General features: G+C 44.2%; 1 protein-coding gene across 1 annotated transcript in view; it reads left to right on the forward strand.

Annotated features, from left to right (window-relative positions):
• Positions 1–15244, forward strand: part of LOC109916808 (fibrillin-1-like) — a 589008-nt gene that overhangs the window by 538769 nt on the left and 34995 nt on the right. The window contains exons 56-57 of the mRNA XM_048617021.1: positions 918–1043; positions 9546–9668. Coding sequence (XP_048472978.1) covers positions 918–1043; positions 9546–9668 — 249 coding nt within the window. The remainder of the gene's footprint in view (positions 1–917; positions 1044–9545; positions 9669–15244) is intronic.

Consider the following 15244-nt stretch of genomic DNA (forward strand, 5'->3'; position numbering starts at 1 on the left):
TAGACAAGGAAGAGGAAGGAATGTTGGAATTCTCTTTTCAACACAAAGCTTCAAACATGTTTCACTAGTAATGTACACTGTGGCATGCACTTATAATTGATGTTTCCTTTTGTCACAATAAGTCATTGAGCAGCAATTATAGATCTTAACAAAATAAACATCCTATTACCTATTAGGGTAACGAGTCTGGCCTTTCACTGCATTAGTTTGCTAACCACATAGATGATGATTTGCAATAGACAAGTGACTGTGTCCAGCAGGAGAGAATTTAACGATCTCCATCTCACATTGAATTTCATTGCTATCACTGAATCCCCAATTTCAACACCCCACGAGTTATCATTGGCCAGAAATAGGAATGAGAAATTTCCACCAAATGGTTAATTTTTGACTTTTTGAATATAGAATTCTACCATTTGAAATATTCTCTCAACATTTGCCTCTTGCTGTGAGGAGAAATTATATGAATGTTTTAGGTCAATGATATATAAATGTGTATATTATTATTTTATGTATATATATAAAATATGAAAACACATGTTTGTGTCTCTGCACACCCCTACTATAATAATACAGATTAGAATAGTCACTGGTTTGGCCTTGATTTGTGTTGAATTATCTGATTTTAGCAGAAATGTGTTGTAGGATGCTATATTTGGCCACAGCATCAATGCAAAGGAGAGTTGCAGTTTCAGATTGGCACTCTTCACATTTAGAAAGCATGTCAGTGCCATTGCCTGGGCAGAGCAGAAACCACCAATTCAAAAAGGTAAAATGAAGGATATTATGCTACAGGAATTCTACCACATTATCAACTAATACCTTCAGAAGAAAAGAACAGAAAAGTATATTGTGTTTTTTTAGGCCAATTTTATTATACTTGGACTATCTTGAATTAATAATTTATTTTGTTTCAGATATTGATGAATGTCAAGTTCTTGCAAAACTATGTCAGAACGGACAATGTATTAATACTGTGGGATCATATCGATGTCTGTGCAAGACTGGTTACACCACCGATCTATCTGGCATATCTTGTGTAGGCAAGTATTTAAAAATATTTTTTAGAAACAATGATACAGATCAGAAAAAGTTGTGCTGATACATTAAGAAAATAATGGATGTAAACAGTCAGCAACTTAATGCATGTGGAAAACTATAGCCATTCATCTTTGAACACCACATTAAACTCGAAATTAGCTAACCATAAGAAACAATGTTTTTGATAGTTCAACTCATCTGTTAATCTAGTAATGCTAACAGATTCTCCTATGTTTCAGAAATCACAAAAATTGATTAGGGTGGCTTCAATGTTATAAATGTCCTAAAATACTTCACAAACGATAAACCTATGGCAGAATTATTATGAGCAAATTTAGTCCTTGACAGGAAAAACATTGGAAGCAGCAGCAGGAAAGAACTCAAGCAAGGAATTAGGAGAGCAAGAAGGGGCCACGGAATGACCTTGGCAAGTAAGGTTAAAGAGAATCCCAAGGCATTCTATACATACATTAAAAATAAGAGGACAACTAAGGAGAAGGTAGGACCATTCAAGGATAAAGCAGGGAACTTGTGCTTGGAGGCAGAGGATGTGGGCAAGATCCTAAGTGAGTACTTTGCATCGGTACTCACTCAGGAGGGTATATGGAAGATAATGAGATTAGTGTGGAGCATGCTAATATGCTAAAGTATTCTGAGATCAACAAAGAAAGAAGTGGTGTTGGATCTCTTCGAGAGATAAGCCTCCACAGCTCCATGGTATCTATCCCACGTTATTGATAGAGGCAAGAGAGGAGATTGCTGGGGCCTTGCCCAAGATCTTTGTGTCCTCGCTAACCACTCGACAGGTCCTGGAGGACTGGTAAGTAGCTAATGTTGTTCCCTTGTTAAAGAAGGGAAATAATGATAATCCAGGAAGCTATAGACCAGTGAGTCTCACATTGGGAAGAAGCTATTGGAGAAACTTCTTAGGGATAGGATTTATGCACATTCAGAAAAACATGGCCCAATTAGGGACAGTCAGCATGGCGTTGAGTGGGGCAGGTCATGTCTTACTAACTTGATTGAATTTTTCGAGCAGGTGAGAAAGGTAATTGATGAGGGTAGAATAGTAAATGTTGTCTACATGCTTTTTAGTAAGGCTTTTGACAAGGTCCTTCATGGTGGGGTCATCCTGAAGATTAAGGGATTCAGGGTGACTTGGCTGCCTGGATTCAGAATTGGCTTGCCCATAGAAGTCAGAGAGTAGTGGTGGAAGGGTGTTTTTTCGGCTGGAGGTCTGTGACTAGTGGTGTTCCACAGGGACCCGTACTGGGACTGCTGCTCTTTGTAATACTTATAAATGACTTAGATGAAAATGTAGATGGATGGGTTAGTAAGTTGCAGACAATACAAAGATCAGTGGAGTTGTGGATAGTATAGAAGGTTGTCAAAGGATACAGCGGGATGTGGATCAGTTGCAGGTATGGGTGGAGAAATCGCAAATGAAGTTTAATCCAGATAAGTGTGAGGGGCTGCATTTTGGGAGATCAAATGTAAAGGAAAAGTATGCAATTAATGGCAGGATCCTGAACAGCATTGATGTACTTGGGGTTAAAGTCCATAGCTCCCTGAACGTGGCCCCTCAAGTAGATAGGGTGTAAAGAAAGCATTTGGTATGCTTGCCTTTATTGGTTGGGGAATTGAGTACAGAGGTCAGTAAGTCATGTTGCAGCTTTATAAGAAGTTGATTAGGCTACACTTAGAGTATTGCATTCAGTTCTGGTCACCACACTACAGGAAGGATATGGAGGCTTTGGAGAGGGTGCAGAAGAAGTTTACCAGGATGCTGCCTGGATCAAAGGGTACAAGCTATAGGGAAAGAACAGAAAAACTTGAGTTATTTTCTCTTGAGCAACGGAGGCTGAGGGAAGCCTTCATAGATGTCTATAAAATTATGAGACGCATAGATAGGGTTGACAGTAGACTCTTTTTTTCCCAGAGTTGTAATATCTAATACTATGGGGTATGCATTTAAGGTGAGAGGGGCAAAGTTCAAAGGAGATGTGAGAGGCAAAATGTTTACACAGAAAATGGTAGGAGTGTGGAATGTGCTGCTGGGGTAGTGGTGGAAGCAGATACAATAAGATCATTTAAGGAACTTTTAGATAAGCACATGAATATGCAAGGAATGGAGGGATATGGACCAATGGCAGGCAGAAGGGATTAATTTACTTTGGTATCTTGTTTGGCACATAGTGGGCCAAAGGGCCCATTCCTGTGCTATACTGTTCTATGTTCCGTTCTAATTTTGGGACATTTAGGGAGAGAATCCCAGAGTATATTACTGAAGGCAGGGACAATTAACATTGGTTTTGCAAAGATTTGAACTGCGAGCTACTCAATTAATACCAGAGAAAAATGAAACCATCCAAGAAAAATTGTCCTTCACTTTCAATTTTCAGGGAAATCTTGTGAATAGGTGCTCATCCTCCACCACACAACAGACAAGAAGCTACTTAAATAATAAGTTGTTGTCCTTGTCTATTGAAGGGCCCATTCACAGCTATTATGTTCAAATGGGTGAAGTAACTATTCTGCAAGATTCTGTCAATTGAACTAAGTATTAAATGCTTAACGTAAGACCATATAAGATATATGTAAGGAACAGAAGTAGGCCATTCAGTCTTTCAATCCTACTCCACTATCCAGTAATATCATGGCTGATTTGTTTGCATTTTGAATTCAACATTCTCATTTGCCCACAATAACCTTTGATTCCCTTACCTAACAAAAATCTATCTACGGTGTAGAGCTGGATGAACACAACAGGCCAAGCAGCATCAGAGGAGCAGGAAAGCTAACGTTTCGGGTCGAGACCCTTCTTCAGAAATGGGGGAGGGGAAGGGGATTCTGAAATAAGTAGGGAGAGAGGGGGAGGCGGATAGAAGATGGATAAAGGAGAAGATAGGTGGAGAGGAGACAGACAGGTCACAGAGGCGGGTTTGGAGCCAGTGAAGGTGAATGTAGGTGGGGAGTTAGGGAGGGGATAGGTCGGTCCAGGGAGGACGGACAGGTCATGGAGGCGGGATGAGGTTAGTGCGTAGGAGATGGGGGTGGGGCTTGAGGTGGGAGGAATGGTTAGGGAGGCGGGGACTAGCTGGGCTGGTTTTGGGATGCGGTCGGGGGAGGGGAGATTTTGAAGCTTGCGAAGTCCACATTGATACCCTTGGGCTGCAGGGTTCCCAAGCGAAATACGAGATGCTGTCCCTGCAGCTTTCGGGTGGCGTCATTGTGGCAATGCAGGAGGCCCAGGATGGATATGTCGTCCAAGGAGTGGGAGGGGGAGTTGAAATGGTTCGCGACTGGGAGGTGTAGTTGTTTGTTGCGAACTGAGCGTAGGTGTTCCGCAAAGCGGTCCCCAAGCCTTCGCTTGGTTTCCCCGATGTAGAGGAGGCCACAACGGGAACAGCGGATACAGTATACCACATTAGCAGATGTGCAGGTGAACATCTGTTTGATGTGGAAGGTTTCCACGGATGACGTCACATCCTCCTCCACCCGGTACACCACTTCCGGTACAGCCGACGCCATCGACACCGCTGCTGATGCCGCCGCCTCCATTTCCGAGGCCAACGCAGACATTGAGGTCGCCGCTACCACCAACATCCAAGATTTACCGGCTGACGTCGCTCTGCCCACCGCCAAAGTCACTCGGCCCACCGGCGAGTTCGCTCCACCCACCGCCTCCGCAGCCAGCATCTCCAGACGAGTCAATAGCACCCAGCCCTGCCGAGTCTTCATCATCCCCCCAGACCTCCCCCTTACTGAGGACGAACGGTCAGTCCTCAGTAAAGGACTCACCTTTGTCCCCCTCCACCCACACATCGACGAATACAACTCACGTTTTGACAGTGAGCAGTTTTTCCTCCGCCTCCGCGCTTACTTCTTTAACTGTGAGCCTAACCCTCCCTCTATTGACCCCTTCTCCCGCCTCCAGCACACCCCCTCCTCCTGGACACCACCCCAAGTCCTCCTACCCTCCCTCGACCTTTTCATCTCTAATTGCAGTCAAGACATCGATTGCCTCAAACTCTCCACCCCTCTCACCCACTCCAACCTCTCCCCCACAGAATGCGCAGCCCTCCGCTCCAATCCCAACCTCACCATAAAACCCGCGGACAAGGGAGGCGCAGTTGTAGTATGGCACACTGACCTCTACATCGCCGAGGCCAGACACCAGCTCTCTGACACCTCCTCCTATCGCCCCCTTGATCATGACCCCACCCCCGAGCACCAAACCATCATCTCCCAAACCATCCACAACCTCATCACCTCAGGTGACCTCCTACCCACGGCCTCCAACCTCATCGTTCCCCAACCTTGCACTGCCCGCTTCTATCTCCTTCCCAAAATCCACAAACCTGAATGCCCTGGTCAACCCATTGTCTCCGCCTGCTCCTGCCCCACCGAACTTATCTCCACCTATCTTGACTCCATTTTCTCCCGTTTGGTCCAGGAACTCCCTACCTATGTCCATGACACCACCCACGCTCTCCACCTCCTCCAGAACTTCCAATTCCCCGGTCCCCAAGACTCATCTTTACCATGGACGTCCAGTCCCTATACACCTGCATTCCCCATGCAGATGGCCTAAAGGCCCTCCGCTTCTTCCTGTCCTGCAGGCCCGACCAGTCCCCCTCCACTGACACCCTCATCCGCTTAGCCGAACTCGTCCTCACCCTCAACAACTTCTCTTTCAATTCCTCCCACTTCCTACAGACAAAGGGGGTGGCCATGGGTGCCCGCCTGGGCCCAAGCTATGCCTGCCTCTTTGTAGGATACGTGGAACAATCCCTCTTCCAATGCTACACTGGCCCTATCCCCCACCTCTTCCTCCGTTACATTGATGACTGTATTGGTGCTACCTCGTGCTCCCACGAGGAGCTCGAACAGTTCATCCACTTCACTAACACCTTCCACCCCAACCTTAAGTTCACCTGGACCATCTCTGATACCTCTCTCTCCTTCCTGGACCTCTCTGTCTCCACCTCTGGCATCCACCTCGAAACCGATATCCATTTCAAACCTACCGACTCCCACAACTATCTAGAATACACCTCCTCTCACCCACCTTCCTGCAAAAAGGCCATCCCCTATTCCCAATTCCTTCGCCTCCGCCACATCTGCTCCCGAGATGAGGCATTCCACTCCCGGACATCCCAGATGTCCTCTTTTTTCAAGGACCGCAACTTCCTCTCCACACTGGTCGAAAATGCCCTCGACCGTGTCTCCCGCATTTCCCGCAACTCATCCCTCACACCCCCTACCCACAATAACAACCAAAACAGAATCCCCCTCGTCCTCACGTACCACCCCACCAACCTCCGAATCCAACGCATCATCCTCCGACATTTCCACCAGCTGCAATCTGACCCCATTACCAAATACATTTTTCCCTCCCCACCCTTATCTGCTTTCCGGAGGGACCACTCTCTCCGTGACTCCCTTGTCAGCTCAACAGTCCCCTCCAGCCCCACCACCCCTGGCACTTTTCCCTGCCACCGAAGCAAGTGCTACACCTGACCCTACACCTCACCCCCATCCCAGGCCCTAAGAAGGCCTTCCACATCAAACAGGTGTCCACCTGCACATCTGCTAATGTGGTATACTGTATCTGCTGTTCCCGTTGTGGCCTCCTCTACATCGGGGAAACCAAGCGGAGGCTTGGGGACCGCTATGCAGAACACCTACGCTCAGTTCGCAACAAACAACTACACCTCCCAGTCGCGAACCATTTCAACTCCCCCTCCCACTCCTTGGACGACATATCCATCCTGGGCCTCCTGCATTGCCACAATGACGCCACCCGAAAGCTGCAGGGACAGCATCTCGTATTTCGCTTGGGAACCCTGCAGCCCAAGGGTATCAATGTGGACTTCGCAAGCTTCAAAATCTCCCCTCCCCCGACCGCATCCCAAAACCAGCCCAGCTAGTCCCCGCCTCCCTAACCATTCCTCCCACCTCAAGCCCCACCCCCATCTCCTACGCACTAACCTCATCCCGCCTCCATGACCTGTCCGTCCTCCCTGGACCGACCTATCCCCTCCCTAACTCCCCACCTACATTCACCTTCACTGGCTCCAACCCCGCATCTGTGACCTGTCTGTCTCCTCTCCACCTATCTTCTCCTTTATCCATCTTCTATCTGCTTCCCCCTCTCTCCCTATTTATTTCAGAATCCCCTTCCCCTTCCCCATTTCTGAAGAAGGGTCTCGACCCGAAACGTCAGCTTTCCTGCTCCTTTGATGCTGCTTGGCCTGCTGTGTTCATCCAGCTCTACACCGTGTTATCTCAGATTCTCCAGCATCGGCAGTTCCTACTATCTCTGTAAAAATCTATCTACCTCTGCTTTAATAATATTCGGTGACCCCATGTCCCTTCTGAGACAGAGAACTTCTCCTTATCTCAGTTTGAAAGAATAACTCCTAATTTTTAAACTGTGCCCGTGTTCTGGACTCATGCACAAGATGAAACATCCACAGCCTCTCTCTCATTGCTCAGGATCTTGTACACTTGTGTCAAGTCACCTTCAGTCTCCTAAACCACACTATCGAAGATAGATTGGACAGACTGAGTTGTTTCCCTTAGAGCAGAGGAGATTGTGAAGGGATGTGATTGAGATTTTTAAAATTATGAGGGGCACAGACAAGAAGACACTTTTCCCTTTGATGGAGGTATCAATGACTAGGAGGCAGGACATTAAAGACAAGGGGCAGAAGGTTTAAGAAGTATTTTGATGTGCACTTGTAATGTGAAGACATGCAAGGCTTTGGGCCAAGTGCTGAAAAATTGGATTAGAATAGTTAAGTGTTCTTTTTTTGATCACTGCGGTTATAATGGGCCAAACGGCCTTTTTCTGTGCTGTATATCTCTCTGACCCTGAAGGACCAATGCTCACTTAACTTATTATTTTCCTTTCTTTACAAACCATTGTTGAGACTACTACAAGCCTTATAAGAAACTTGCATATCTAGCCAGCCTTTTTTTCATTCTATCATTTCTTTCTCCTGGTAGTTTTTTTTTGTCATTCTTTATTCTTATTCATGTTTCCATCCAATCATCTGACCTGCTCATCTTTGCTCAATTACATGATTTTTTAATTAAATTTTATACTTTCCTTCTTTAATTAGCCATGAATTATGGGTCCTTCACTTGGAATGTTTCTTTCTGGTAGGAAACTGTAAACTTTCCACCTCACCCCAACTCCCACAAGATCATGCTCTAAGACATTGCTATGATGCGGTTTATAAATGAGAACAAAGATGTTGAACTCAGTCAGTTGGGACAGCTCTGAAAGTTTGCAAAATTAGGGGTGACGGATAAAGAGAATAGTATATCGTGATAGAGTTTATGAATTTGGAATTAGACTGGGAAGGAGGCAGAGTAATGACAAAGAGATCAAGCCCCTGGATGGTGGGATTGCAGAAGCAGTGAAAATGAAATAAAGGCAGAGTTGAATGTTTAACTGTGTCTGCCATGTGTAGGATTTGCAGCTTTGAGCTTAACCAAGGACCTTTAGGTTCAGCCTGAATGTGCAGGCAGTAAAGGCAATAGAATTGTTATAATCCATAGTTTTTAGTAAAGCCAAGCAAGATTCTTTCAGTCTTACTGATGCTAATTTGAAGAAAGTGCCAAATTATTGCAACTGGTCAGCTTGTGGATGAGGGGTTGCAAAGTTGATAATGAGGGAGGAGAAATGGAAATCATCATCACACATTAGGAGGCTTAATTCAGTGGCCAGAAGTCAGAACTGTGATGTGACCTCCCTCCAGGCTTGAGGGAGCCCTTTGCTCCCTGTAATCCGTGGGAGTCACCACCTCTACCAAGTGCCACCCACTCAATCCTGCCCTAACGAGTGACTGCAACCCCTTTCCACCAGGGCCTGCATAGTTGGTGCCCATGAGTGCCAACCCCATTTACCCTCACTATGGGCACCCTCATAGTCTGCTGCTCTGTAGCTTGCTGTGATACTGAAGTGCTGCCACCTATCATATGGCAGCCCTTTATGGCAGGACATCCTGCCATAGGCAGATAGACTGCAGTCAACTAGACTGCAGTATCCCTTCTTTAAGATCCTTGATGTTTAAGAAGAAGAAAAGTCAAGTTTTTTAAAAGTAATTATTAACAGTTGATAAATGTCTTGATCTTAAATAGCATGCAGTTAAGCAAAGCATATGTAACTGTTGTATACATTCTTGTGGCAGAGTGGTATTGTTCCTACCTCTGAGCCAGAAGGCCCAGATTCAAATCCCACCTACTCCAGACGTCTGCCACAATACGTCTAAACAGGTTGATTAGAAAGTATATCTGTGTAATTGTTGTAGGTGTATCATCAGTTTTTTTTTAACATCCATCTATTCACAGTAAGACTTTCTTACAAATTATATTTAATATGAATTTCTTAATAGTTACAAGTTTAGTTTTGAAATGTTTCAAAAATATTTTTCAACGGTGCATATGATACATACCAGCATATTATAATTTGTAATTTCTTTAATTTCTAGATCTTGATGAGTGCGTACAAGCACCAAAACCTTGTAATTTCATCTGCAAGAATACAGAAGGAAGTTACCAGTGTGCATGTCCTAGAGGATATTTGTTGCAAGAGAATGGAAAAAGTTGCAAAGGTAATATAATATTGAATTATATCTTAACCTGATCCAAAGATTCGCTTTTTCTCAATAATTATGTTCAATCAACCCAACTGAGTTGTTATTCAGTCATTTTAGCATATGAAAACAGTAACTGTCATTGCTTCATTTCATTTAACCATGCACTTTAATCTGAGAGGCCAGCTGATTTATTAACAAAAAGAATGGTTAAACTTAAAATGTAAGTAACAACAATAATGTCTGGATGCATGGGAGAATCAACGAATTATATTTCCTTTGCCAATTCCTTTATAGTTTCTGAGGTTAGCCATATGGCTCCAGTGAAACAGAGAACAATACAGCACAGAAATAGGCCCTTCAAACCACCGTGTCTACGCTGACCATTCTAAACTAATCCTATATGTCTGAATATCGTTCGTATCCCTCCATTCCTTGCCTGTTCATATATCTGTCTAAATGTCTCATAAAAGTTGGCATTGTATCTGCTTCTACAACCTTCCCTGGCAGGAGAGAAGAACATTTATTCCTTGGCACCTCTAATCAGCTTTTTGAAATTCAGGTTGGACAAGGTTCAACTTACATTAAGACATCCAGTTTCTCAGTTATAGATAGCTAATGCAAAAGAAAAATTAAGGCAACTGCAAATGAAGAACTGTAGGAAAAATTATGGGAAAATATTGGGACACTACCAAGAAATCACTAACAATAATAGATATATTTCAATTGATAATTTTTGGAGGGTATTATGAGATATTTTTTAGTATGCTGACATGTAAAAATGCTCCAGTTATTTAGAACCTGTAACTAAACAAGTTCTGCAATACAGCTAAAAAAATCGAATAATTATTTCTGTTCACTGCATAAAACAATTCCAAATCCAAATGTGTCCAAAACTGTAAAAGGAAAACTCAAGTGACCCTATCAAAGGCAATTTATTGACTTACCTTTCACTCTTGACTCTCTTCAACTCTCTTGAAGGAGCTCAAATGCATTTCTGATTGAGCCCACTCTGTCTGTACTATCTTGGCCCATGATTTCATAGGACTGAGAACATTAGTAGCAGCAGGAATAGGCAATTTAGCTAGACAATTCTGCTATGTCTTTCAGTAAGATCAGGATCTTCTACCTCAGCTCCCATGTCCTTTCTTTGTCTTGAATATACTTCAACAAATGAGCGTCCACAGCCTCTGAATTCACAATTCCTTGTGTAAAGAAATTTCTCCCTGTTCTAAGTAACTGATACTTCATTTGGAGACAGTGACCCCTAGTTCTGAACATTTCAGAAATGAACAAAATGGCGTCAAATCCTTCATACGGTTTTTGATAACACTTATCAAAATAATCTACTTTCAGTATTGTAGTGGGCCCCCAGTTGTTTAAATCTTGTCAATCCACTTTGTTTTTTTGGGTTAAAAGTATTCATGATAGAGGATAACAGACTGGTTTCATGTTTACAGAGATAACAAGGTGTAGAGCTGGACGAACACAGCAAGCCAAGCAGCATCAAAGGAGCAGGAAAGCTGACATTTCGGGTCTGGACCCTTCTTCAGAAAAAAATTTTCCAGACCCGAAACGTCAGCTTTCCTGCTCCTCTGATGCTGCTTGGCCTGCTGTGATCGTCCAGCTCTACACCTTGTTATCTCAGATTCTCCAGCATCGGCAGTTCCTACTATCTCTGGTTTCATGTTTAATCTGCTTAAATATTTCAAACAGAAATTTATTTTAAATCTCAAAAATAAATTCTTGGAAGTTAATGATATTCCCCACTTTGTTCCCATTTATTGCCAATTTCAGAAATCATATAGCTGAATGGATACCAAATTGGCTGAAAAGTGGAGAACAGACGTAGCAAACTGACCTCTACCTTGGAGAGGCTTACCCCAGCTTTTTGACAATTCCTCTTATCTAGCTCTGGATCATGACCCCACCACAAAGCATCAAACCATTTATTTCCAGAGCAGTCAGTAACCTCAACGCCATCAGTGATCTTTCTTCCATGACTTCCCACCTCATAGTTCACCAAACTCAGTACAGCTGGCTTCTTGTCCTTCCCAGGATCGAGTGAAAAGACATGCCTTGATAAGTCTGTTCCTTCCCCATTGAACTGATTTCTTCTCACCTTGATTCTAATGTTTTCTATCCCTTGTGTCCAACCTCTTCTACCTATCTATGTCACTAATGCCGTCCATCACTTTAAAACTTTTAATTTTCATGGCCCTAACAGTCTCCTCTTTACATTGTGTACCTCCTTCCTCCACCATGATGGACTGATGGCTCTCCACTTCCTTGAATAGATGTCCAATTATTTCCCATCTCCCCTGGCTGAATTTGTTTTCTTATTGAACAAATATTCCTTTAACTCATTTTCTACAAATACAAGGTATCGATACCCATATAGGCCCTGGCTATTCCTGCCTATTTGTAGGATATGTTGAACTTTTCTTGTTCCAATCTTACTCAGGCCCTCTCCCTCAATTAAGTTTTCCAGTGGTGTGGTGACTGTATCTGTGCTGTGTCATAGTCCTCTCCTAATTTGCAAAATATCTTCAACTTTGCTTTCAGTTTCTATCTTTAAGTTTCATATTGTTCCATCTCTAACTCTTCCATTCCCTTCCTCAACTTTTCTGTCACTGTTGTTGGCGATTAACAATAAACTCATTGATCATAAACCCACTAAATCCCAAAGCTACCTCATTTACACTTCCTCACACCCTACATGCCGTAAGGACTCCATTCCGTCTTCCCAGTTCCTTCTACAGCAGTGCTTTTGAAATGTCTTTTTTCTTAACTGAGATCTCTATCCCCCTACCCTCCCCTCCCAAAACAACAGCAACAGCACAATGATGAGTGCTCACTGTGTCTGCTGCATTTCCTCCCCTTCTGCTTTCACCTTTCCTCCTTCCTCCCAGACCATGATAGGACTTCCCATGTCCACACCTTCCACCCATGAACCTTCATATATTATGACATTTTTTTCTACCATTTCTGCCATCTCCATTAAACACATCTTACCCTTAACCTGAAATTACCCATTCCCAACCCCAACAGCATTCTGTAGGGACTTTTCTATGATACCTGGTCTATTTTTCAGGTATGTCTAACATCTTGTCTTTTTCTCATGCAACATTCTATGCAAATGCAGGAAATGTGACCTTTTACTGCCATAATTTTATACCATAATCTTTACGTCCATTTTGTTTTCTTCACTTGTTGTGGTTTTCCTGTTACATTTTCTTTTTGACAGCAATACATCTGCTCCAGAATGTCTTTATTTTGTTTTCTTGCCCCTCTCTCCAATCCCTTTGTCCCTCAAAGACTAAGGGCGGAATCCTCTGAGGCTCTCAGCAACATGGACTATTGGAAGATGATTAGTAAAATGAGGGAAAATTTTGAGATCATTTTGCCACATCTTGTACACTTCGCTCAAGCAGCATCGTGAAATTCTCACCTTAGCAGTGGCAAGTTCCCAACTGATGCCCATTTTTGTTTGTTAGACATCGTGTTAACAGCATAACTTGCCATGGGTTGCGATCTTACCAAACTTACCACATAAACTAGGCATCAGAAAAACTCAACATGGAAATCAAAATGGGTTCTTAACGGGTTCAACTCACTGCCTTCTCCAGAAACCTCAATGTTGCCCATGGCCAATTTGCAAAACAGAGCACAATCCACTATTACCTGCTGCGTGTGCCCTTGCACCACAGATGCCCCTGTTTAGCAGGGCATGTCAGCAAACAGTATTGTACGACTATATTTAGTATATGTACATACAGGGACAGGAGTTCAGTCCATGGCATTGACCAGTTGTCTACCAGGGATACTCCCTTGCTCTCTCAACATGCACTTGCCTGGTACGTAATGGCATGCCCATAGCATCCATGCCTTGCCTTGCCCTACCTTGGCATAATCATATAACCAGGCAGGTGGCCATGCTGCATAGCAGTTCTCTAAGACCATGCATCTTATCGTAGGTCACTTTAATACCTGTACCACATGGCTTCAGCCATACTCACAGCATCTGCAGCGAGCAATGAAACATATCTAAAGATATTTGCATAACATTATGTACAACATATTGCATAACATTGTTAGTCATTGCCCCCACTTACCATTAGTGCAAGTTTTTCTTCCTGTCACTCCTGCTGCACAGAGGGAGCCTGTCCCATAGTGGAGCCTGTTGGCCCTGGAGGTTTGGTTGGGTAATCACAGGAGCATAAAGGTCTGGATGGGTCAGATATGCCAAAAGTTTCCTTTCCAGAGGCAAGTTGACCCCTCTCAACTAGAACTTCCAAAGGTCAGCAAAGGGGCAAATAAAGTGATGGTGGGGGTCTGGCCATGTCTGCAGTCTCCTGAGTTGAGACTGTTGAGAGGGCTTTATGTGACTCCACCTCTGGCCAGGTGCTTTCTACATCACTGTATCTTCTTGTGAGGAGAGGTATCTGGATTCAGTTCAAGTTCCCATCCCAGTCTCGCTCTACCCTCAGGACCAATGCATGCGGCAACGGAGTTCAGATGATGGCGACTTTCAAGCAGCCCATCTCTACATGGAAGCTGCCAACCTGTCCAGGGAGTCAGACAGACAGTCACAAAGATGACAGGTATTCCAGCTCTGGGACTGCTTCAGCACAGCCTCTCAGCTCTGAGGACTGGTGCATCCTGTATATGTGCCTGTCGCCGCTGCTCCTCCCTGTGTATTGCCAAGACCACAGGGTCCTCTCCTGCTGAGGCTTTAGCCGGTGTCTGGTCACCAGCAGTCCTGCTGATTGCCAGTGACATGGGGTGGTCTCCCTTACCCATCTGAGTGGCTGTCAGTGTATTGAATTCACCAATACACAGTTTTTACACTGTGCGTGCTTATGGACCCAACCAAAATGTCATCATCCATGCTGCTGGATGGCCGAAGAGACAGTCTTAATGATGATGCCTCAGCACTCTCATCTGAGAGCCTTTTCTATGTGACAAATGGACTGGTCCTTGGCAAGATGGCTGCACCTGTAAGACATGACGCAGAAAGCTTTATTGCCACTGATTAATCATGGTGTTTGATCCATTCCAATAACCATCTGGTTAATGTGAGTGTTGCAGTGCAATAACAAGTAGCACTTACTCAGGTGTTGGGACATCGTTGCAGGAGGAGTCCCTGTCTTCTCCTGTGAGGCCAAGTAATCTTTCCTCAGGGAGGGTGAGGACTCAGGTAGCCGAACCCTACCACCTGCCTGGCATCGCTCCATCCTTTTATGGGATATCGTCTCATGTAATGACATAAATGGACAAGTGAGTAAGACGCAATGGGTGGCATGGTTATTAGGGCTGGAGCACATGGGGAAAAGGTGTCGTAGTGTTCCAAATGTTTGAGGAGGCAGCACAAAGGGCATGATGATGGAGTATAACCAAAGTTAGGGAGGGAAAATCTTTCTTGGAAAAAAATGTGTCAAGGCCTAAGCATTGTTAGGAGGTGGGTGCAATGGCACAGATGTAGCAGAGAGCAGAGCATTGCACCTTGGCAGAGCACATAGGGTCATTCATCTTCTTGCACTGCAGGTCAGTCCTTCTCACCCTGGAGATAGCACTGAGCCAAGTGGTGATCT

Source organism: Rhincodon typus, chromosome 36 (genome assembly GCF_021869965.1).
Source record: "Rhincodon typus isolate 14 chromosome 36, sRhiTyp1.1, whole genome shotgun sequence".
NCBI classification, from domain to species: Eukaryota; Metazoa; Chordata; class Chondrichthyes; order Orectolobiformes; family Rhincodontidae; genus Rhincodon; species Rhincodon typus.